Source organism: Morone saxatilis, unplaced genomic scaffold (assembly GCF_004916995.1).
Source record: "Morone saxatilis isolate NCDOM2014 unplaced genomic scaffold, NCSU_SB_2.0 Contig21, whole genome shotgun sequence".
NCBI lineage: Eukaryota > Metazoa > Chordata > Actinopteri > Moronidae > Morone > Morone saxatilis.
In genome coordinates this window covers 16,327,715-16,347,591 of record NW_023339774.1, presented here as the reverse complement: position 1 = coordinate 16,347,591, position 19,877 = coordinate 16,327,715, and the positions used below count along the sequence as shown (strand labels likewise).

Sequence of the window (19,877 nt, the reverse complement as noted above, 5' to 3'; positions counted from 1 at the left end):
TTTTTGTTCAATCCTTCAGTTTAGCAGAAAATTCACATTCAAAATCAACAATTTTGGAGATACAAGGATTTCATTGGAAATGAAGGGTATAAATGTAATCTGCAAGGTAAATAAAGCTGTCAGACAAATGTTGCGGAGTAAAAAGTACAATATGTGCTCCAGAGTAGTAATGGAGTAGAAAATATAAAGTAGAAGATAAAATGTACCTTGAAATAAGTAAGAAATGAGTAAATGTTCTTGTGTTTGTTGAGGACTTTTGTAGTCCACTTATACATGCATGAGGTCTTCCAAAATACATGTTTATCACAAAGAATAGTAGAGAACCGAAGTCAAATTCTGCATTTTTCTTTATTTTTTCATGCTTCCAAACATGTCTCTATCAGGTAATAATACATCAACATTGCAGAATATATACAAACATTTCAAATAATTCAATAGAACATTTGACAGATTAATCTCTCTTAGAGACAATGTTGTTGCATTTTGTACACAAAGTAGATCTTCGTACACAAGTATATTATGCTATTGTAATAAATCAATGCAAAAGATCAGTCATATGAACACCATATAACTATAATAAAGTTGTTGTTTTTTTTCTTAGCATTTTTCTACCATTCAGGTTTAAGGAAGTCTATACAGACTTGAATAGCACACTGATATCCTGCTATAGGTTTGCAAGTATAACAGTACAGATTACCTTTTCATTCAAGAGAAAGGCTATTGAGTCAATGGACGCCCTCAGATACCAAAGACCCCATTCATCAGTTCTGAACTCACTGCTCATGTGGCATCATTAGATGTTGTGCATCGTTGCCTGCAGAAAGTCATCCCCTCACTGAACTACAACTCACTTAAGCGCTACTTGCCATTTCCAAACACAATAAGAGGTTGTGATTGGTTGTGATACTAGCACCTTGGGCAAGGCTGTGTTTGTGAATTGATAACAACATACACACATGGTGAAGCTGCGTCAAATCAGGCCATTAGATCAGACTAGCACTGTGCCAGGCTGTGCTTGATGATCTCGCGGGACTGTGGTGGGATCCTGTCGGGGAAGAGCACCTGGAACTCCACCACCAAGTCGCCACGCTGGGACGGGCTCTTGGGCATTGGCAGGCCTTCGCCCCTCAGCCGCCGGACGGCACCTGGTTTGATAACATCGCTGCTTGGTAGAGGCATCATTCGGTTGTCAAGTGTTGGGACGTTTACTGTGCAGCCACAGAGAGCCTGGAGGAGAGAAAAAAAGGAACAAAAGGTTAGTTCTGTAGACCTGTTATATTTAGAACAAGTTTCATAAGGTTTCTGAGTGGTCTGACTGGGATGAAGTACACTTGGAAAAAAAATCTATTAAATGCCTGATCTTTTAAAAGTTACATAACGGTTAAATATGGAGTGTCTTTGTAAAAGCATAATGATTTTCTGTGTTATGCAACAAACCGGTGTTACAATTGTTATAATCTCTGCCCTATTTTCTGACTGTGTGTGGGAGTAAGTGCTTTAGTGACTGAAAGGAGCCATAGGAAGATGGAGGAGCTCTTTGAAATGCCAGTCTCTGTGACTGCTACCCTGCTAATCTGTGTGTGGGCTGGTAGAAGTGAGAGCCAGCGAGGGAGTGGGCCAAAAAAGCTGCCTCTCTGCCTGCCTTGTCGAGGCAGAGGAGTCTGCAGCACACATAGTAGCTGAGAGCGAGAGTGAAGTGCGATTTGTGGGGGCAGTCTGTGCCGAGGCTAAATTTAGCTCCTGCTCTCTCTCACTCTGCAGGGGCCGATGATGTAGCTGAGGCGTTGGCAGGCTGCTGCTGCTGTTCTGTTAGTGGGGGTCTGTCAGCCCATTGTAAGCTGGGGACACAAATGCCTATAACAGAACACCCTGTTCTGTCCTAAGAATGTATTCAAGGATATATCCCTGCCTGCAGTTGGCAGAAATTACTCCTTCTTTCGTACGTCTTATTGATGCCTTTCAGTAATTGATTTTCTTCAGTATTTCAGAGAATGGATCAGGCGATCAGTTATATAAAGAACAAGATGTGGTGGAAAGATTTTAGCCTTTCTCTGAGTAGGTGAGTAGGTGTAAGTGGTCATATAGTATATCTACTTATTGACCAATCCCATGTTGCGTAATAAATCATTCATTTACTCAGGACCAAGTCAAACTCTTAACCCTGATAGACCTCTAAGCTTGATGTAAAGGCTCCAAACTCACCTCTTTGAGGGTGATCTTGGCTGTGTAGACGATGTTGGAGCCATCTCTCTTGTACTGGGTGTGCTCCTTGTCTCTGAGAATGAAGGTGATGTCTGCAGGGGTGCTGTTGGGCGTCTCATCTCCCTCCCTGGGGAAGGTGATCCTGGTTCCCGCTCTCCAGCCTTTCTTCACCACCACATTTAGCACCTTGTCCTCAGTTCGCAGGCTGCGGCTGTCGGGGTTGAGGCGGCTGCGGGTGATCTTCACGTGCTTCGTGCAGCCGTGCATCACCTCCTCCAGGGTCACAAGCAGGTCGTGCACCACTTCTTCGCCCTGCAGCCGCCGCTGGCCTCTTCGCAGTCCACCCTCAAACCCGCCAACGTGGCTGAAGGGGAACCGCCTGAAGGGGTTGAAGAGGTCATCTTCGCTGTCAACGTCAGAGCCAAAGAAGATGTCGAAGTGGTCAGAGCCGTGGAAGAATGAGGAGAATGTGGCGTGGGGGTCACCCTGGAAATTATTGCGGAAAATGTTGCCTTGGCCGGCCATTGACATTCCACTTTTAAGGCCTAAAAAACACAGAGAAAAAGAAAGAGTTCAGTTAAATTCATAAAAATATGCTAATTTGATAAAACCCTTCTTTCTAGAAGGTTTAATAAACATCTGCTATTGAGGAGTTTTATGGAAAACACTGCTCTCTCAATAATTAATCACCCCCACAGCTGTCTATCCTGCACATGTTCATCTAATAGGAGTGGAAGTGTTTTAGTCATGATCCTTCCACTGCACTTGAGCATTTATCCTTGATGTTGACATGAATAGTTAATCCACCAGCCTCTGCTACAGTAATTAGCCAGATGGCAGTTACTATTTCAGGTATGCAACAATTGCAAATGAAATCACAACAGTGTCAAAACTCTCTCACTCTCACCTTCTTCTCCAAACTGGTCATATATGCTTCTCTTTTTGGGGTCAGTCAGGATCTCGTAGGCCTCTGCGATCTCTTTGAACTTGTCCTCTGCATCGGCGTCGCTGTTCTTGTCTGGGTGGAACTTGAGAGCCATCTTCCTGTAGGCCTTCTTGATTTCGTCTTCATTGGATTCAGGGGTAACACCCAGGATTTTGTAGAAGTCCTTGCCAGTGGGCTTGATGGACAGGCAGGGAGTGTCTGGCTCAGACTTAGTGCTTTCCTATGGAAACAAGAACAATCAGACATTAGACCATTTAATTGTCATATCTCCATTAATAAAAATCTGGTCAAAGAATTTACTTTTTGCAAATGTCTTTAAATCTCATACTGGCAGTGTTTCATGGACAGTGTTATATGCTGCAAAAAGGCTGACGATGAATCACTAATAAACATGTAAATCTATGCCCTAGAATAGAAAACAGGATGGATGATGTACACAGGATGGACTGAACATCCTCCACACCAACTGCTGCACAGTGTCTATTAATATGCAGACAATCAGCCTGCAGCAAAGACTCTCTCTGGGAATATACCCTTATCTCTGTGCTGCTATGCAACTGCATACCCGTGAATTTTATAAGCTGGTGCACAACACAACGTGAGCGAAAAGGGGGTGAAATCGTGAGGGGGACAAAAGACTTCCCCCAACGACCGAGATTCTCTACAGCGATTGGCTGAGCGCGAATCGGCGACTCTTGTATTTGAATATACCCACAGCAACAGTCAATGATGATTAAACTCGGAGAGATGCCGGTACATTTAAGATTACTGTTTTAAAGTGATTGTACTAATATAACATGCCTTGTATTAAACTTAAGTATCCTAGCAGTGCATTCAACTCACTATAATTTGAGAAATTGATCATTTAATTTAAAAAAATCTTTTAAATGATAAAAACATTAAAAAAACATAAAACTTTCCAAAAGAAATGTACTTACCGCTGATGATGATGAGCCTGAGCTGTCGCCTCTGTGCATAACTCGCACTTTGCACTTGACATTGACATTTTTGTGCTTCACACCGAACTGAGTCCAGATGAGAACCATGATGGATGCTGGATAGTTTTGGGTTTGTTTGTTAAGGGGCTATGTGTCGCTGTCCAGTCGCGCTGGTGCTGAAATCTCTCCGCTTCGTCGGGCTTCGTCCTGTCCTGAGCTCTTCTCGGCTCTCTGTTAAATACTGCCGTGGCAGCTCCTCTACTATACTCTCACCCACCCACGCAGCGTGACCGAGCTTTCCCCGGATCCGCCCATTTCCTGACGCGCGGCAGGGGATACCGGTGTCCTCAGCTCGGTCGGTGGAAAGTCATTGGTGCTCCGGCGATGATCACGCGGATGTTGCAGCCCCCTTCTCCATCTCTAGACATGTTTCCGGAGTTCTTGAAGGCAGAGCCGAGCAGGCAGTCACGACACAGTACAGAGAGTCCTCTTTTTTTTTTATAATCACAGACAGAACAGAACAGAACAACCAGACATGCAGTTAAAAGATCCTGCTGGCTGCCCAGACAACCCCCAGACAGTCAATCAAATGTCCTCAAATGACATTTTCTGCACATTTGAACGCCATTTAAATACATATACATGCTTTATATCTTTGCAAATTATGATAGAATGCATGGAATTTAGCCATGTTTTTCTTATTTTAGTGGGTTTTGAGTCTTCTTTAGAATAGCTGTTTTAAACAGCCTTTAATTCTGCAGTGATACCCCCGTGCCAAAAAACCCCCCCTGATATTTGAGGGGGCATGCATGAACAGAATATATGATCAATTAGTGTTCACATAGGGTTTATACAATAACATGAATGCCTGTACACGAGTCCTGCATTCAAAACCCTACAGTAAAAGCAAATATCAACACAATGTTCTTAAAGTATCAAACCTGAAAGTACTCATTCTGCAGAAAAATGTCCCCAAGTGATGAATTATGTATGACATTATTATTCATACTTATGCATCACACATGTAAGCTGCATTTTACTGCTGTAGCTGGTTTTAAGTTGAGCTAGTTTTAACTACTCAACATACAGTTCAGTATTTTAGCCCAGTGGTTCTTTATGGGGTAAGAATAACCAAACAAAGCAAAGTTCTGTATAACATATTAGTTTGTATGATAAAACCATTTGAGAAGACATGAAAGGGGAATTCAGTCTTTGATTGAGCTGCAAACAACAAATATCAGAGGAACTACTGCTTTAATCTTAAAAGATGCACTGTAATTTCTAAATTAAATTATATTTTATGTCGAATCTTAATCTGAAAGTAACTAGCAACACTCTGTGAAATAGATATAATGGAGTAAGGGGGAATGTATGCCTTATAATTTTAAAAGATCAAAAATAAAAGAATAAAAATTGTTTATTGACTTGCACTTCCAGGATTATTTCCTGTAGCTGAAATTAACTTGGACCCAAATTGCTCTCTTAATGGACTTTCACAGACAAGGTCAATAAGCTTTACAGTGGCAGTATTTATCTAATGCTTTTCTGTTTCCATTAAATTGTGTAGTTGCTCATTTAAATGTGTCCTCACCCGTAGTTTTGCATAACAACTGTGTAGAGTATAGTGCTGCAGACAATAATTCCAAGACAATGCAAATGAGCCACTTAATAACCAACAGCAAACAGCTGTGGATGGAAGGTAAGCTTCAAGTTATGTAACTGAATGTGATGAAAAACCCTTGTGTTGCTTTTTGATTTCCAAATAACCTCCTCCTGTGAAAATTCAACATATCACCTCAAAAGCTTGTTGATTGACTGAAGAATTATGATTATCTTGCCAGGAACATTTAAAAAAAAAAAGGTGATTGAAAATGATTGGCATAAGAAAAGCAGTCAAACTGTCTGTGTTTTCAAGTTAAATATCTAAATGGAATAATAATTGTTACATGTCAAAAATCAAAAACATAAGAATTGTGCTTCCTGTTGGCAGTGCATTCCTACTAAAAAGCGTATTACCACAGTCACTGAATAAGTTAACAGGGCACAGACTTTTTTTGCCCTTACATAATAGTAGAACAGGTTGGGTTGTTCTGAACGTGCATTATATGAAGACATTGTATAAGTCAATGTTTATGCAGTTTTATAATCTAGATCCTAGTGCCATTTTGCATCTTAACAATACAATACAGGCGGTTGCTTTTGGCATGTTGCTGCTCCATATGATACATTTAACTTTACTGCAGTTCTGTTGTGATGCTGAATAAAGTGTTGGCTGGTGAAATAAATGGCACACAGAATCCCTATTTAACTGTAAAGATCCATATCTACTGTAAAAACTGACATTACTGTTCTACTATTATGCAGTATTATATTAGAAGAAGAAGAAGAAGAAGAAGAAGAAGAAGAAGAAGAAGAAGAAGATATGCTATTATATGATATTCAAATATTTTTGTCAATAAAAGAAATGAAGGGATGAAATAGAAATTAAAAAAACTCAAGACCCCCACCCACATGCCTATCAAGACAACTCCCCCTTCAACAAGTACATAGCCCTCTTCCCCTTTCTGACACCATCTGCCCTCTTAATAGGTTCTGTTCAGTCCCTAGCCAAGAATATATTTTGTAAAGATGGTAGTAATTGAGGAAAGTCTATTTATGGGGCTTGTGTGGTGGTAAAAATCTCACATACCCACATAATCATGTTCACTTAAAATTCATCACCACATGAAGGTCACTCTTCCTGAATGAAATGCAGCAAGTCATCTGTTTGAATGCCACTTTTACTCTCATTGAAAAAGAGTCACTATTTCTATTTCGAGATCATACTACAAGATTACGACACAGCGTCAGTGCAACCATGGATATGGAAATCAGTGTTACAGGGAACGTACATACATGGCAGTGCTTCCTCTGCTGTGATGCTTCATACATCCAATGGGGGAAGGAGTTTCCTGGGGATTCTCCTTTCGTCGTACAGGAAACGACAGACAAATTTGGTTTGAACATGTTGAGCCAGGAGCGTCATGCACAAGATAGCAGCTCTTACATAGTATTCACAGATTGAGTGAATCAGAAGAGCCTCTTACATAGCGCTCTTTCTTCCTGCCCACGGGAACAGTCTGACTGTGTGTTTGGCCTGTTTTTCACACATTCAAGCTGTCTCTCTCACAGAAACACATACAAAGTTGCCTGTCAGTCTTGGAGAAAATAATGCTAATTAAGGTTCCAAGCTGCACTGACACTGTTATTGTTAGGTGGCGAGAAGGCGGACAGCTTACATGCAGCCTAGTGTTCTTGGGGTGTTGTTTGGTGTTCTCACATTCTCAGTAGTAAATGCATGAACAGCCACAATCTCTGGGTTTGTTTGTGCCCCCAGTCTATCTGCAATTAGTAAAGTGTTACTCAGAGTTAAGTTCAACATACTATATATGTATGTATGTATGTATGTATGTATGTATGTATGTATGTATGTATTTTATAACATAAAATAAAAACAGTTCAGTTGAATATCCCCTTTTGTATTGCTTTAGTGCATAATCAGTCATAGCAATCGTGCCTTTACCCAGTACATGCTGTTCCCATTACATATACAATGGGGGACTCTTGAATGCCGCAATAGTAGCTAAATGATGATAAAGTGTCCTCTAGGGTGCTAATCTTTAGTGTAAATTCATCACAACTGGTGCCCTTTTTTATTTTTTGCACCTCAAATAGTCTGCCACTGCACATATCTACAACAGCTTTCACCAACCTTGTGTAGGGGATATGTGAAAACATAAATCAATACAATGTCAGCTTGTCAGTCAGTTCACCACTTTGGTCCAGACTTGAAATATCTCAACAACTTTTAAATGGATTGCCATGAAATTTGGTACGATGAATCCTAATGACTTTGGTGATCCCTTGATTTTTCATCACCATGAGGTTCTGTAGAGAGACATATCTTGACAATTATTGGATGCATTACTATGAAATTTGGCACAGAGGTTTTTGTTCCACACAAGATGAGCTGTGATAACTTCGGTGGTCCCCTGACTTTTCCTCTAACGCCATCACTGGGTCAGCATTCTAACTTCCAATCCTTCGGTTTATGACCAAATACTATGTCAGCTGCCTGTACTTAGTGTTTAGTGCTAATTAGAAAATTGGCAGCATGGTAACCATTCGTGTGTTAGCATTGTCATTGTGAGCATGTTGCCATGCTAGCATTATTATTTAGCTCGAAGCACTCCTGTGCCTCAGCACAGCCTCACAGAGCTGTTAGTGTAGCTGCAGACTAGAATTGTTCATATTATCAGTTAACTATTTAGTTATTTCCCAACATGAAGGTCTGTTTCAAAGCTCTCTCCACACTGCATTTATGCTGCGTTATTTTATTTTATTTTTTTACCTAAAATACTAGGATTATCCAGCTGAGTAACCATTGGCCAATGTTTTGCCAACTAATAGAGGCAGGCTAACATAGCTTAGCCTTAGAGGCTCTTAGCCACACAATAAAACAAACGAGGGGACCCCTGTGCCTGTCATCTCTCCACTATTTCTAAAGCATAAAATCCAAAAAATAAGTGGTGCAGCCCTCACAACTTAAATCTCCGCAAATCTGAACCAAAAATTATGCTATTTTGTTCATTTGATGGATGAAATTAATAATCTTGTGGAAACTAGTGTGGCCAATGTCCAACTAAGTTAACCCTTTGTCACCCACCCATATAGGTTTTTAACAGCAGACTGTAAACTCGTGTTTTTAACCACCCCACCAAGTTACCAGACGAAAGCAAACAGACAGCTGGTACAGGGACACAGGCAGACGCTTGCATGCATATGCAGGTGTATGTGACTGCGAGGGGTGAGGTTTTATCTTTCACAGGTTCGGCTCAATCTCACTCTCTGCTGTTAGGTTTTGTGGGAGCCGTTGCCGCCCGCAGGGGACTCAGGAAGGTGAATCACGCTGCTGTGAGGACACAGCAGTGACACAGGGGAAGTGACACCAACCTCATCTCACATCATCCCACTGCCAACACTTGTCCTGTCCTTCAAAGGTCGCTGGATGAATCAACGTTGTGTAAAAGGCCACAGTAAAATATACTGACTAAGGTCAGTTTTACCTACAGGCTACAGAGGAACAGAGAAAATATTAAAGGCAGCACTGAAGTTTCCCTCTCTAATGCCTTTAGAATATTAAGTAGAAAACCCTTTGATTTCAGTAGTTATTGGGTTCAAATGGAGGGCAGAGAAAAAAAATGCACATTAGAGACATCTGAGAAATCATAACAGGTCATATTTTATCACCAGGCAAGAAAATGCGATGTTCTCATTTTCAACTTCTTCCCCTCTCCCTCGTCTAGCACCTTCTCCCCCGATGTACCGCCACTCCCACACATGTCTGGGAGTGTGACTGTCTCCTATGTGTAACACTGGCTAGACGAAAGCCATGTGCCTCAGCGCACCAGATACACAGACAGGCAGATGGCAATAAAGACACATACAAGATGTACTCATAAAAGTAGATATAAATGCAGACCCAGACCCAGACAGAGCTCTGTACGTTTTATCAACTGACATCTTGGTATTTTCTTTTTACAGAGATGAAAATCTTGCTTGAGGAAAAAGGAGAGAGGCTGTCAAATGGGAAGAAGAGGCAGATAATGGCAGAGAAGGGAAGTGGAGGAAAGTAGAAAAAGTAGTAGTATAAGGGTTTATAAAAACATGTCAAATTGAGGGAGAGGCACAAGAAATCAAAAGAGAGGTAAAGAGGAACAATCAGAGAAAACAATAGGACAGAATGGAGCACAGAAGGCAGAGATGGATTATGCCTGGCAGAGAAGAGGGTGCTTTTCTGGGGGAGCTCTTTATGAAATCTCCCTTACAGCTCACTCTCTGCACTAATGAAATGCTGTAGCTGCTGCATTTTAAATCATCTCATCAACAACTAAAACTGTGCTTTTGAGACTGGAGAAAAGGAACACAAGGCTACATTTCATATAATGTATATTACTGTACAAAGTTGGTATACATAATTGCATTCCTACATTCAAATGTGCTCAGTATTTTTCCTCAGTATTATTAGATTCACATGCAACAACATCGGTTCTATCTTTCCTTGGAAAGTGCTGCCCTCTGCTGTGTAGAATAGCTGCATTGCATAAGAAAAAAAAATGCCATTAAGGAAACATGTCTCACTCTAATGCCAGCAATTTTATATAACAAATATTGTTATGTAAGAGAGGAAATACCAAAACTGTACATTACCATACTGTTCCTACATTTCCAACAATTTAATACTCATACAGGTAAAAGTCAGAACAAAAGAGCATCCACTCTAATCATACAGATTCACAGCAGCCCCTCTCCACCACAAACTGGACATTTGGACCTCCATTCTTCTTTAGCCGGGCCTCTTCTTGGCGGCTGCTCTGCTGACTGTGCTGAGCTTTCTCTGAGGCCTGTAATTGTCTCTGGTAGCGTTGATTCTCCTCGGGGTAGGAGACCACAGACAGAGGCAGTCTGCAGATGGCTGGGATCTCAGAGGAAATGAGGAGGAAGATGAGAGTCGACAGGCAGAAAGGCCACGTGCAGGCTGGTAATGCAAGCTGAAAGGGGATGTCAGAGAAGAGGAGAGCATGACACATGATATGAGAGACATCTGGGTGTTCAAAGGACGTTTATTGAGTTTGACTCAGGAAGAAAGTTTCTTACTTACCACAGACATCAGTTTGGAGATTGCCGCAGTCATGTACGCGCAGAAAAATGCTGGAATGAGACATATTTTTGCATTTTTGTGTCTGACCAGCTACCCGAGGAAGGATAGCAATTATGCTGTTCATCAGTCTTACCACATATTAGAGCCAGAAGATGGGTTTGCCATGTTATGACATAGAAGACCCCTCCAATGGCAATGCAGGATAGGGCACTGTTATATCCCCACAGCCCTGAGTAAATATCCTTGCAAGGAGCTGCCAGAGCAAGTCCTGCACCACACATCAGAGCAGTGTTCAATATTCCCCACGAAATTCATTATTACATAGAAACAACTGCACAAATGTGTGATTTGGAAACTGAGTCAACAAACACAGGCTATGCAGCATTATTTGAGAAAACATGCTGTGGTTCATTCACCATAATGCCATGGTGGCCTTTGAAGAGCCAAAGCTCCCGTTGGAGACTCAACAGACATTATGCATATTTCTATTCAAATGGGAAAGTCTTTTTACCAGACAGCATGCCAGCAGCAGAGCCCAACATGGCATGATAACAGATAGTTGGTGAGGAAAGCAGCAGGGCCAGAAGGATGAGACCTCCTGTCCAAGGACTGTCGCAGCCGTACACCTGGCCAACACCAACTGGCACTGACAAGAATAACTGAAAATGGAAAGCCCCCATTTACTTATATTTTAAACAATTAGCCTTTATTAATAAAGATAATGTGTGTGCAATATAGCCACTACAATGATTTAGATTGTGTGGGGTTTCAAGAGCTAGTGGACCAATAATAATTCTGTTATACCTGAGAGATATTGAGGCTTTTGATGGAATCATTAGGAGGGGGCAGATGGTAGTTTGGCTGGATATCCACCTGAATTTGAAAGGAAAAAAAGTAGGTTACATTTTAATTTTCATCTAAGCACTGTGCAATGTGCATCCTTGTTTGTATAGCTGGCCTGTACTGTACCTCTGGAAAGTAGGGGTGATTGGCTCCCGTAGCTGCAACATGCAGACACACCAAAATATTAAAGGGCAGGGTGAATATTGGGAGGTCCCATTTGCTGGCAACTGAGGACAAAGCACCGGATACCACCGGGCTGTGAACAGAAGCAGGAAATGGATTACTGATTGGGGCCAAGCATTACATTGGCCAGCTTTTGTGGGATTACAGGTCACATTCACAGCTAGCTCATGTTACTACACTACAGTGCATGGTAAAAGAGTTATGCCATCCAACTCTTTATTGGATATGAGGAAGTTTACTGAACTTGCTGAACTTGTTAATCGGGATATTAGCCGAGCATTACATTTGTCAAACACATCAGTTAGTACCTACACTCAAAGCCTTTTAAAACTGAAACATAGCATACTGTTTGAAAATATGAATAGTATAGTATAGTAGTAGTCTCCTGGTAGTTCCCAAAACAAGATTTAGAGAGCCCTCAAACTGTGCAACAGACTTCCAGAAGAGATCCGGAGGTGGTTTTATTGTTTTATCATTTTATTTAATTCTTTTTTCTTGTTTTAAAATTAGTCAGCTGGAGACCAAACCAACTAATGTTACCTTAATTAGCTAGCTAGCTATGAGCTAATAATGAGATAATTGGGAGGGAGAATAGAGAAAGGATTTTCAGATTTTTACTGCATGCTGTTGCCTTTGTGTCTCATCTGTTTATAGTGTGCTGTTACCAGTGTGTGTGCAATCAAACGAATCGCTTACCACAACATGGACATGAACACATTTGGCAATAACAGCCACCAGTACCAGCTTCCTTTGGCAGAGAAAACAGCCATCAGTATGCCCACCAAGGTTCCATTGTAGCCATATAAACCCGCTGATGCAGCTTCCCTGAGGTGAATGTGACAGATGTAGTCAACATGAGTGCAAAACACAATTAAGTGAGAAACACTGAGAGAATAGCACAGTGTGAAAGCTAAAGTAAGTGTAGCCCCAGGGAATATAAGTGGAAGAGACAGTAATGATGGCTTCATGGTAGGAGGGAAATGTGTTTTTATTTTATTTTTCTAGGATGAAGTCAAATAAGGAAAGGAAATGCCATCTGACCTGTTTTGTCCCAGTAAGATGGCAGACACAGTGGATACAAGGGTACCCAGCAGACCGTTCAGAGCCCACCAAGGGTTCTGGAGAAAGAGGCCAGCCATGATGAGAAGCCCACTGAGAGGGTTGTTGACAAACATGACCTGGGCCACCCCTCGAAAAACCCAGTCCAGCAGCTGGATTACTACAGCCTGTCCTGTCATAGATGGATAGTGTTCAGTCATAGTTTTTTATTTTGATGATCTATAGTGTAGATAAAAAAAAGGCTTAAATGTCAAACAGAACCAATTTGAAATCATATCATTTTCAGTTCAGTAAGTCAAATTACTACATTTGCCCACTTTTATTCATTCAAATGTAACTGAGATGTGAAACAGATGATCACCTACTTTTCACCCATTCTCTGCAGGAATGCATGTCCCCGACGAAAAACCCAACGGCTCTAAAGAGAAAGGAGCGAGCTGGAGCTTTACGCGATGGCTGGTTATTGTTGTCCATAGCTGTAAATGGAGTTTATCACAATTGTCATTTTAATACAGGAGCTGTATGATATAGCAAATTTAAAAAAGCAGGTTTTCAGTAATTAACTGTCCAGACTGAAAAATCAAAACAGCTATTGGATTGCCATTAAGTTTGCTACAGATACTCATGGTGCTCAGAGGATGAATGTTAATGACTTTGTTAATCCTCTGACTTTTCCTCTAGTGTTACCAGCAGGTCAAAGTTTTCACTTATCCAGTAAAATATTATATAACATAATGATATATAACAGACAGATTGGCACCAATTTCTACAGTCATTCATTATTCACAAATAATACATCTTAATCTTTTGTGATGCTGACAGTTGTGTGTTTTGTGTGACATGTTTTTACAGATAGTTTTCCATGAATATTTCATGTCCCCATCATTGTGAGAATGTTAGCCCGCTGATGTTAACAGTACATCCTCACAGAGCTGCTAGCATGGCTGTAGACTCTTGAGAGAGTCTTGTTCTACTTCTCCAGCTTTTTGTTTGATGCTCAGCAAACTCCCCTATCACACAATCTGTATGATAATATCCAAATGTTATTTATGTTCATTTGGGTTTCTGTTATACTATTAATTTAGACACTGATATTGTCATCCACCCTTCCCCTCGCTACTCACAAATTACAGACAAGTCGACGCCTTCCTGCAAAAACTAAATCAGTGTGGTTCTCCTTTCTCCCTGTGGTGGAAACAATTCCAACAGAGAAGTCTGAGCTGAAATCAAAACCTTATTCTCAGTTTGCCACAGCGTTTTCAGTTCTTTTTTATTTTTATATCTTTTTGAAGGAGTGATCAAAGCAGATTTCCCAAAGAGCTTCCCACTGTTACCGTCAACATCCTCAGTCACAGTTCTCTGCATGAAAGCCTGGGTGTGTTTATGTTGCTCAGTGAGCGGCGGACCTCTTGATCTGCCAGCTCTCTTCTGTGCTACAATACTTCTTAAGAATCAACAAATATGGAAGCTACTGAACACAGCTCTGCAGTAACTTGTGATTGAATGTGTTATCAAATAGAAAACAATCCATAACCTCTCTTATGAACTGTTATCTTTCATGTGTCCACAGGTAGTTCAGACCATGAAACTTTTTGTTCTTAACGCCAAAACCCATCATATTTTTATGGCTTTTGTTACTGTTTGCTTCTTTTATTTGAGCACACTCATTCTTAAATAGGCTACCAGGTGCAGAGTTCAGAACTTGATAATTTTAGTTAGGATAAAACTAGTGTTGAGTGGTGGCAGCACCTTGTCTGATTGTCCGCTTTCATGCAAATCAAGTTTAAGTTCAGCTGACAAAAAATAAATAAATCATTCAAAGATAATAAATCAGTACAATTCTTAAAGGAGTTCTGCCTCCAGACTGAAAGTACAGCAGAGCCAATGAAAGATCTATAAGAACTTAAGTCTGTAAAGACGTTTTATTGACTAGCTGCAAGGGGAAGTGACTGATTTCTGATTTATGGTCAGTTTGATTAATTAATTTAGTAATACAGAGTGGGCAAATGTTGTGCTGTTATTGAATTTAGGCCTACCGGCTGCATTTATTATTTCTGATTCATACCAGTTTTAACAAAATGTGGCAACACTGCTGTTCATTTACAGGTGAGTCATTTCACTTACATAATAAATATTTTAAAAAAAGGGATGTCTTACCTCTCTGAGTTGAAGATTAATCTCACAGCTCTGTTACCTACCGGCTACTGTACCAGCTAATGAAGGCATACATAAAAGCCAGATATAAAGGAATCTGCATGATGTTATGTAGCCTCTCCTTGCATTAAAGCCTAAAAAGTACTCATTCTTGTCTCTCTTCTGGAGGACCCCTGCCTGGAGCAAGGACCAAAGTCTCTCTATTCATCTCAGCAGCTAATCAGGGAGAAGAATGTTCTTATTAGAAAAGTATTTCCTGCTCAAGCAAAACACTGGCCTTTGTTTCTAGAGGATCACCCTCTGAGCAAAATGAAAACATTCGAGAGCCCATTTGCGCTTTGTAGCTGAGCTGCCCATTATTTTTTCTGTTGCAGCATAAATATGAGTAGCACATAATTGCTAAAGTTAGACCAAATTAAATCACCATCATGCAAACTTGATACGCCTCTGCAGGATAGAGAGATGGGGTGGCACAGAGCTGTAAAACTCTATGCCCCCTTTCTTGTGACACTGTAGCATCCAAACTTGTATTGTTGCTGTTGCGCGAAGAGTCTGGGTGAGGAAATGATTAACAATGAATGGTATAACCAATGGATACCCTGTGAATAAAAATCTCCACAAATTTCTGAATAATGCGCTGCTTGTCATGTTTGCCTGTCCTTTGTTCAGGTTAGAGCAACAGCCCTTTAAAATGTCTGTATACAGTATGTATATGGCTGTATGATGTCTTGTACTCTGGCATCTTCAACATTGAATTATATGAGAAACACATCTAAACATGAACATTTTAGTAAACACATAAAACGTATCATCATAATAACACCTTTAAAATCAACATCAACATGAATCGAATATATTTTAAAGCCCTTTATTTTGACCAGGTTCTCGACTACATAGATATGAAAGGATCAAAATCTTAAGGACCAAACAAGGTAACACTGAGCTTTAAATTAATCATCTACAATAAGTGTGACAAAGCACAATCTGAAATTTGAGTCATAAAAAACTTGGTTTGTTCATCCTCTCCACAAAAGGAGTAAAAATACCATTTCGATGGTTGAACAAATGCAACCAGTTTATGATCAAAATGTAGAAAACATCAGTATGAGGTTGATCCAACGCAGGTTCTGATTGCACACGTTTATTCTACACTTAGGCTAAAATCTTCTCAGTTAATACTGTATGGGAGAAAATACAGTTTTTATAATGATGATGAAACCGCAGGGGCCTCTGGTGCTAAAACTATATGCAATGATGGAACTGAAATACTGAATAGTATGTCCATGTTATGTTGCATTACAAGTTCATATGTTATGTTTCTTTTGTTCCTATGTCATGTCATGTTGCCTCATGTTTGGTAAAAAAGTTTTTAAGAGATGACTAAAGGAGGAAGACACAATTGGGTAAAGGAAACAGACACAATACAGTACAAAACTTGTGGTCACATATGCACAGAAACTGTACACATCAATACACACACAAACATACGCTCACACACACACACATTCACATAAACATACTCTCTCTCTTACACACACACACACTGAAGCATTCTTTTGGAGATCTGGCGGTCATATTTCTGTCTCGACTTTACAGTGAGTCAACACCGTGCTGAGTGCTGAACTCCTGGAAATCCTCTGGGATTGTGTCTGTGGAAGTGAGAAGTGAGGTGTCATGAGACAAGCTCAGAATCTACAACCAAGTGAGGCCAAACTAATTCTATTCACAGCTGTAGTCTTGTTTATGCAACCGCAAGATAAAATGTAAGTATTATTACTGTCCTACTTTTCAGACACAAGTTATGAAGGACACTAAGAAGGACACTAAGAAAATAGGTTAAACGCTTTGAAAGCAGCACAAAGATAAATTAAGTGTTCCTTAGCATGTCATCACAGTAATTCAAAATAAGAAAGAATGAGTTTCTTATAGACTTTTTCATTAAACGTGTCCTTACCATTGCAGCGGTATTTCAAATTGGACCAGATGATGTTTTCTTGAGAGAAACAGAAGACACCAAGTCGTCCCCCTCTCATGGTTGTGTCAATGGTCACGCCAGAGTCGGCCACCAGCTCAGTTCCCTCATAAAATCGAGCCCTAAACAAGACACAAGAAGGGATTTAAAAGGGGTTTAATCTATGTTGTGTGTTCCACTCTATAGTATATAGTTTAGGAAAAATGCTTATTCACTTTCTTGCTTCTTCCCTGTCTGTAGAGCTGCAGCAGCTAGTAGCTTAGCTTAGCATAATGAGTGAAAACAGGGGGAAACAGCTAGCCTGGCTTTGGTAAAATGAACAAAAGTCTACCAGCAACTCTAAATCTAAATAATATATCTATAATAATTATATCTAGTTTATTTGAATAAATAAATAACATTCACACTAAAGTTTAAATAAAAAAATATATAATATGTTAATTAGAAGGCTGAACTTTAGAGGGGCTGGTGGATTTTGTTTCCTACGAACAGAGTCATGCTATCTGTTTTTCCCTGTTGCCAGTTTTTATGCTAAGATATAAAAAGAAATATATGAGAGTGAATCAATCAATCTGCTCATCTTGCTCTTGGTGAGAAATGAAATAAGTGTATTTCCCAAAATGTCGAACTATTCCTTTATCAAGACAAATATGTAGAACAGCTTTTCTCATACCTGATGTATCCAACCTGTGGGCGGTGCTGCAGGTACCAGCGGTAGGACACCTTATCCTTCCAGCCTACATTTCTTGGGTCTTTCCACAGCAGACGAACCTGGTCGTTGGTGTCTCCTGTGTGCCACAGTGAGTTTCTCAAGTGCTCCCCGGGGCCTGATGTAGACTTCACAGCCTGACAAACAGAGACACGGAGAGAAGTGAGGCGGGTGTGGAAGCAGACAGGCAACAGAAAGGCAGAAATGTGGAAAATATGTCAAGGGATAAAAATAGGATGAGTATGAATCTGCTGCTGGGGGATTTGTGACATGACTTGTACTTTTCACCTTAAGCTGGATGCCGGGCTCGGCCACAGCTCTGAAAGGTGTTGCCTGCCAGTAGGTCTGCTCAGTCTGCTTCCACATCACCACGTAGAAAGAGGATGAGTCCTGGTAGCCAAAGATGAAACCGGCGTAGTCGTCGTCAGTCACTGTATTTACGTGAAATGTGCCCTCGAAGTCTACTCCACTGAAAGCAGTGTAACCTATAGACAGAAAATGTAATCAGTACATTATTTACGTTCAGAATGGGCTTTTTTTGAGAATATTGTGTGACTGATCTTCAACTTAGAGGAAATGTGTCTTACCAACAGCCAATCCTGGGTCACTATTCATGGTCTGAACAATCTCCATTCCCTGCGCGAGAAAGAGTTGTTAATAAGGAATTTAGCAAGTCTCATTAAGCTATTTATACAAACTAAGGTGTATGAGAATTTATTTTGCATGCACTGTACATTTAGTTGTTAGCAATGGATTAAACCTGCAGTAACTGATTGTTTTGGCCACTTGGGGGCAGCGGAAATATCATCAGCTGCAGATTCAGGACATAATTCTCTGCAGGTTCATCACTCTTAGCCCCTCATAATCATCTAATATCATCCATTGTTATAAAACCACTATAAATTTAATTCATTAACAGTTATCTCACCTGGTTCAAAACAACCCAGTTGGGATCAATCTGGGCGTCCCCCTCAGGGTCCAGCACCACCGTCTGATAGGCCCTGAAGTCAGTCAATGTAACCTCGGCATTCTCAGGACAGTTGTCTATCCTGTCAATCACTTTGTCTTGGTCGAAGTCAGACTCACACACGTCTCCAACTCCATCATCTGAGGGACAGCAGAGGGGGGATTTAGTCTTAAATTAAAGTTAAAAAGACAGTTGATTGCTGTTTCATGATCAAGGCGCAGACACTTGTTAAAAGTTTTTGATTGCAGACAATAGCCTAGATTGTGTTGCGTCAATTATGCAAAGTGAGCCGCTCCTTTTATTCCCTTTAAAACCAGCGTGTTTCCTGCCTTGTCACAATGAGGAGATTTTCGACAAAATTTTTAAAAAGGCCTGCCTCCAAAGAAAATTGATGTCCTTTTTAAGACTCTGCAGAGCTGCGAGGCCTGAATATAAAACATTTCAAATATGCTGCCGAAGTGCAAAGAAATTTCCTTTCTTACGGGGCTATTCACATTTTAACAAAAGAATAAGAATGAATGTTGCATTTGTTTAATTTTGATGGATTGAGTGGAAGCTCTTTTCGCCACCCTGCTGTGACAGAGTGTTCTCAGAATTAGAAATTACTCTGCTGCATTTGCCATGCTAAAAAGAGCTACAGTGTTATTTCTCTAGCACATTTGTTGTATGTTGGAGTCATGATACGCTATTAAAGGTTGAGTGTGGCAAATTTAGGAGGATCTATTGGCAGAAATGGAATAAAATATTCATAAATATGTTTTCGGTCGCCTTCAATGGAGTCTGCCGTGTTGAACTGCCATATTTCTACAATAGCCCAGAAGGGACAAAGCTCCAGATAGGGGAGTTCATGCTTTTTCGTGGCCACCATAGTTTGACGTTAGCACTTGGAATGGGGAGGGTGAACCAAGGAAGTTGCAATCTGGAATTACACATTGCAACTATATCCTAGACGCTGGACCTTTAAGACTGTTAATGTACAGTATCTACAGCTACTATAAAGATCACAAACTCAGTGGTTCCTGTAATCATTTTGTGCTATTGTTGCTTAATTTGAATGTCTTTTCCAATGTGGTTAATCTCCAAAACAGGTGAATAAATGTTTTGTGCTTGTATATTCCAAACTGGTGGGTACACACCAGGTCTCTCTGTCTCTCTCTGTCTCTCTCTCTCTCTCTCTCTCTCTTTCTCCCCCAACTGGTCAAGG

The 19,877-nt window shown here is 40.5% G+C and overlaps 3 protein-coding genes across 4 annotated transcripts in view; all 3 read right to left on the bottom strand.

Moving 5' to 3' along the window:
• Positions 1 to 361: 361 nt before the first annotated feature.
• On the bottom strand, positions 362 to 4,281 carry zgc:122979 (uncharacterized protein LOC641576 homolog). The gene is made up of 4 exons (XM_035668115.1): positions 4,087 to 4,281; positions 3,110 to 3,368; positions 2,203 to 2,747; positions 362 to 1,227 (listed from the first exon to the last, which is right to left on the bottom strand). The coding sequence occupies exons 1-4, from the start codon at positions 4,192 to 4,194 to the stop codon at positions 994 to 996; spliced, it is 1,146 nt and encodes a 381-aa protein (XP_035524008.1). The 5' UTR covers positions 4,195 to 4,281; the 3' UTR covers positions 362 to 993.
• Positions 4,282 to 9,395: 5,114 nt separating this feature from the next.
• On the bottom strand, positions 9,396 to 15,221 carry LOC118332259 (urea transporter 1-like). Of its 2 annotated transcripts, none has more exons than XM_035667445.1 (10): positions 15,029 to 15,221; positions 13,237 to 13,347; positions 12,854 to 13,043; positions 12,509 to 12,637; positions 11,756 to 11,885; positions 11,591 to 11,659; positions 11,298 to 11,445; positions 10,920 to 11,054; positions 10,787 to 10,836; positions 9,396 to 10,676 (listed from the first exon to the last, which is right to left on the bottom strand). In XM_035667445.1, exons 2-10 carry the CDS (start codon positions 13,343 to 13,345, stop codon positions 10,410 to 10,412), a joined length of 1,227 nt encoding a protein of 408 aa, XP_035523338.1. In that variant the 5' UTR covers positions 13,346 to 13,347; positions 15,029 to 15,221; the 3' UTR covers positions 9,396 to 10,409. The 2 variants fall into 2 exon arrangements, with proteins under 2 accessions (XP_035523338.1, XP_035523339.1); XM_035667446.1 differs by having other exon boundaries at positions 12,854 to 13,090; positions 15,029 to 15,041.
• A 676-nt stretch (positions 15,222 to 15,897) lies between these two features.
• thbs4b (thrombospondin 4b) overlaps positions 15,898 to 19,877 on the bottom strand; it is a gene marked incomplete in the record, with an annotated part of 12,967 nt that continues 8,987 nt past the window's right edge. Inside the window, 6 exon segments of the mRNA XM_035667452.1 lie at positions 15,898 to 16,674; positions 16,980 to 17,119; positions 17,671 to 17,843; positions 17,995 to 18,191; positions 18,294 to 18,342; positions 18,635 to 18,813. Of these exon segments, the coding sequence (XP_035523345.1) occupies positions 16,616 to 16,674; positions 16,980 to 17,119; positions 17,671 to 17,843; positions 17,995 to 18,191; positions 18,294 to 18,342; positions 18,635 to 18,813 (797 nt within the window).

Coding starts and splice junctions, on each gene's coding strand:
- zgc:122979 (XM_035668115.1), bottom strand. CDS start 4,194: ATGGTTCTCATCTGGACTCAGTTCGGTGTGAAGCACAAAAATGTCAAT. Junction 2,748..3,109: donor TGACCAGTTTGGAGAAGAAG/GTGAGAGTGAGA, acceptor TGTGTTTTTTAG/GCCTTAAAAGTGGAATGTCA. Junction 1,228..2,202: donor CCAAGATCACCCTCAAAGAG/GTGAGTTTGGAG, acceptor TCTCTCCTCCAG/GCTCTCTGTGGCTGCACAGT.
- LOC118332259 (XM_035667445.1), bottom strand. CDS start 13,345: ATGGACAACAATAACCAGCCATCGCGTAAAGCTCCAGCTCGCTCCTTT. Junction 11,446..11,590: donor AAAGCCTCAATATCTCTCAG/GTATAACAGAAT, acceptor TTCCATTTTCAG/TTATTCTTGTCAGTGCCAGT. Junction 11,055..11,297: donor TGCTGCTGGCATGCTGTCTG/GTAAAAAGACTT, acceptor TGTGTGGTGCAG/GACTTGCTCTGGCAGCTCCT.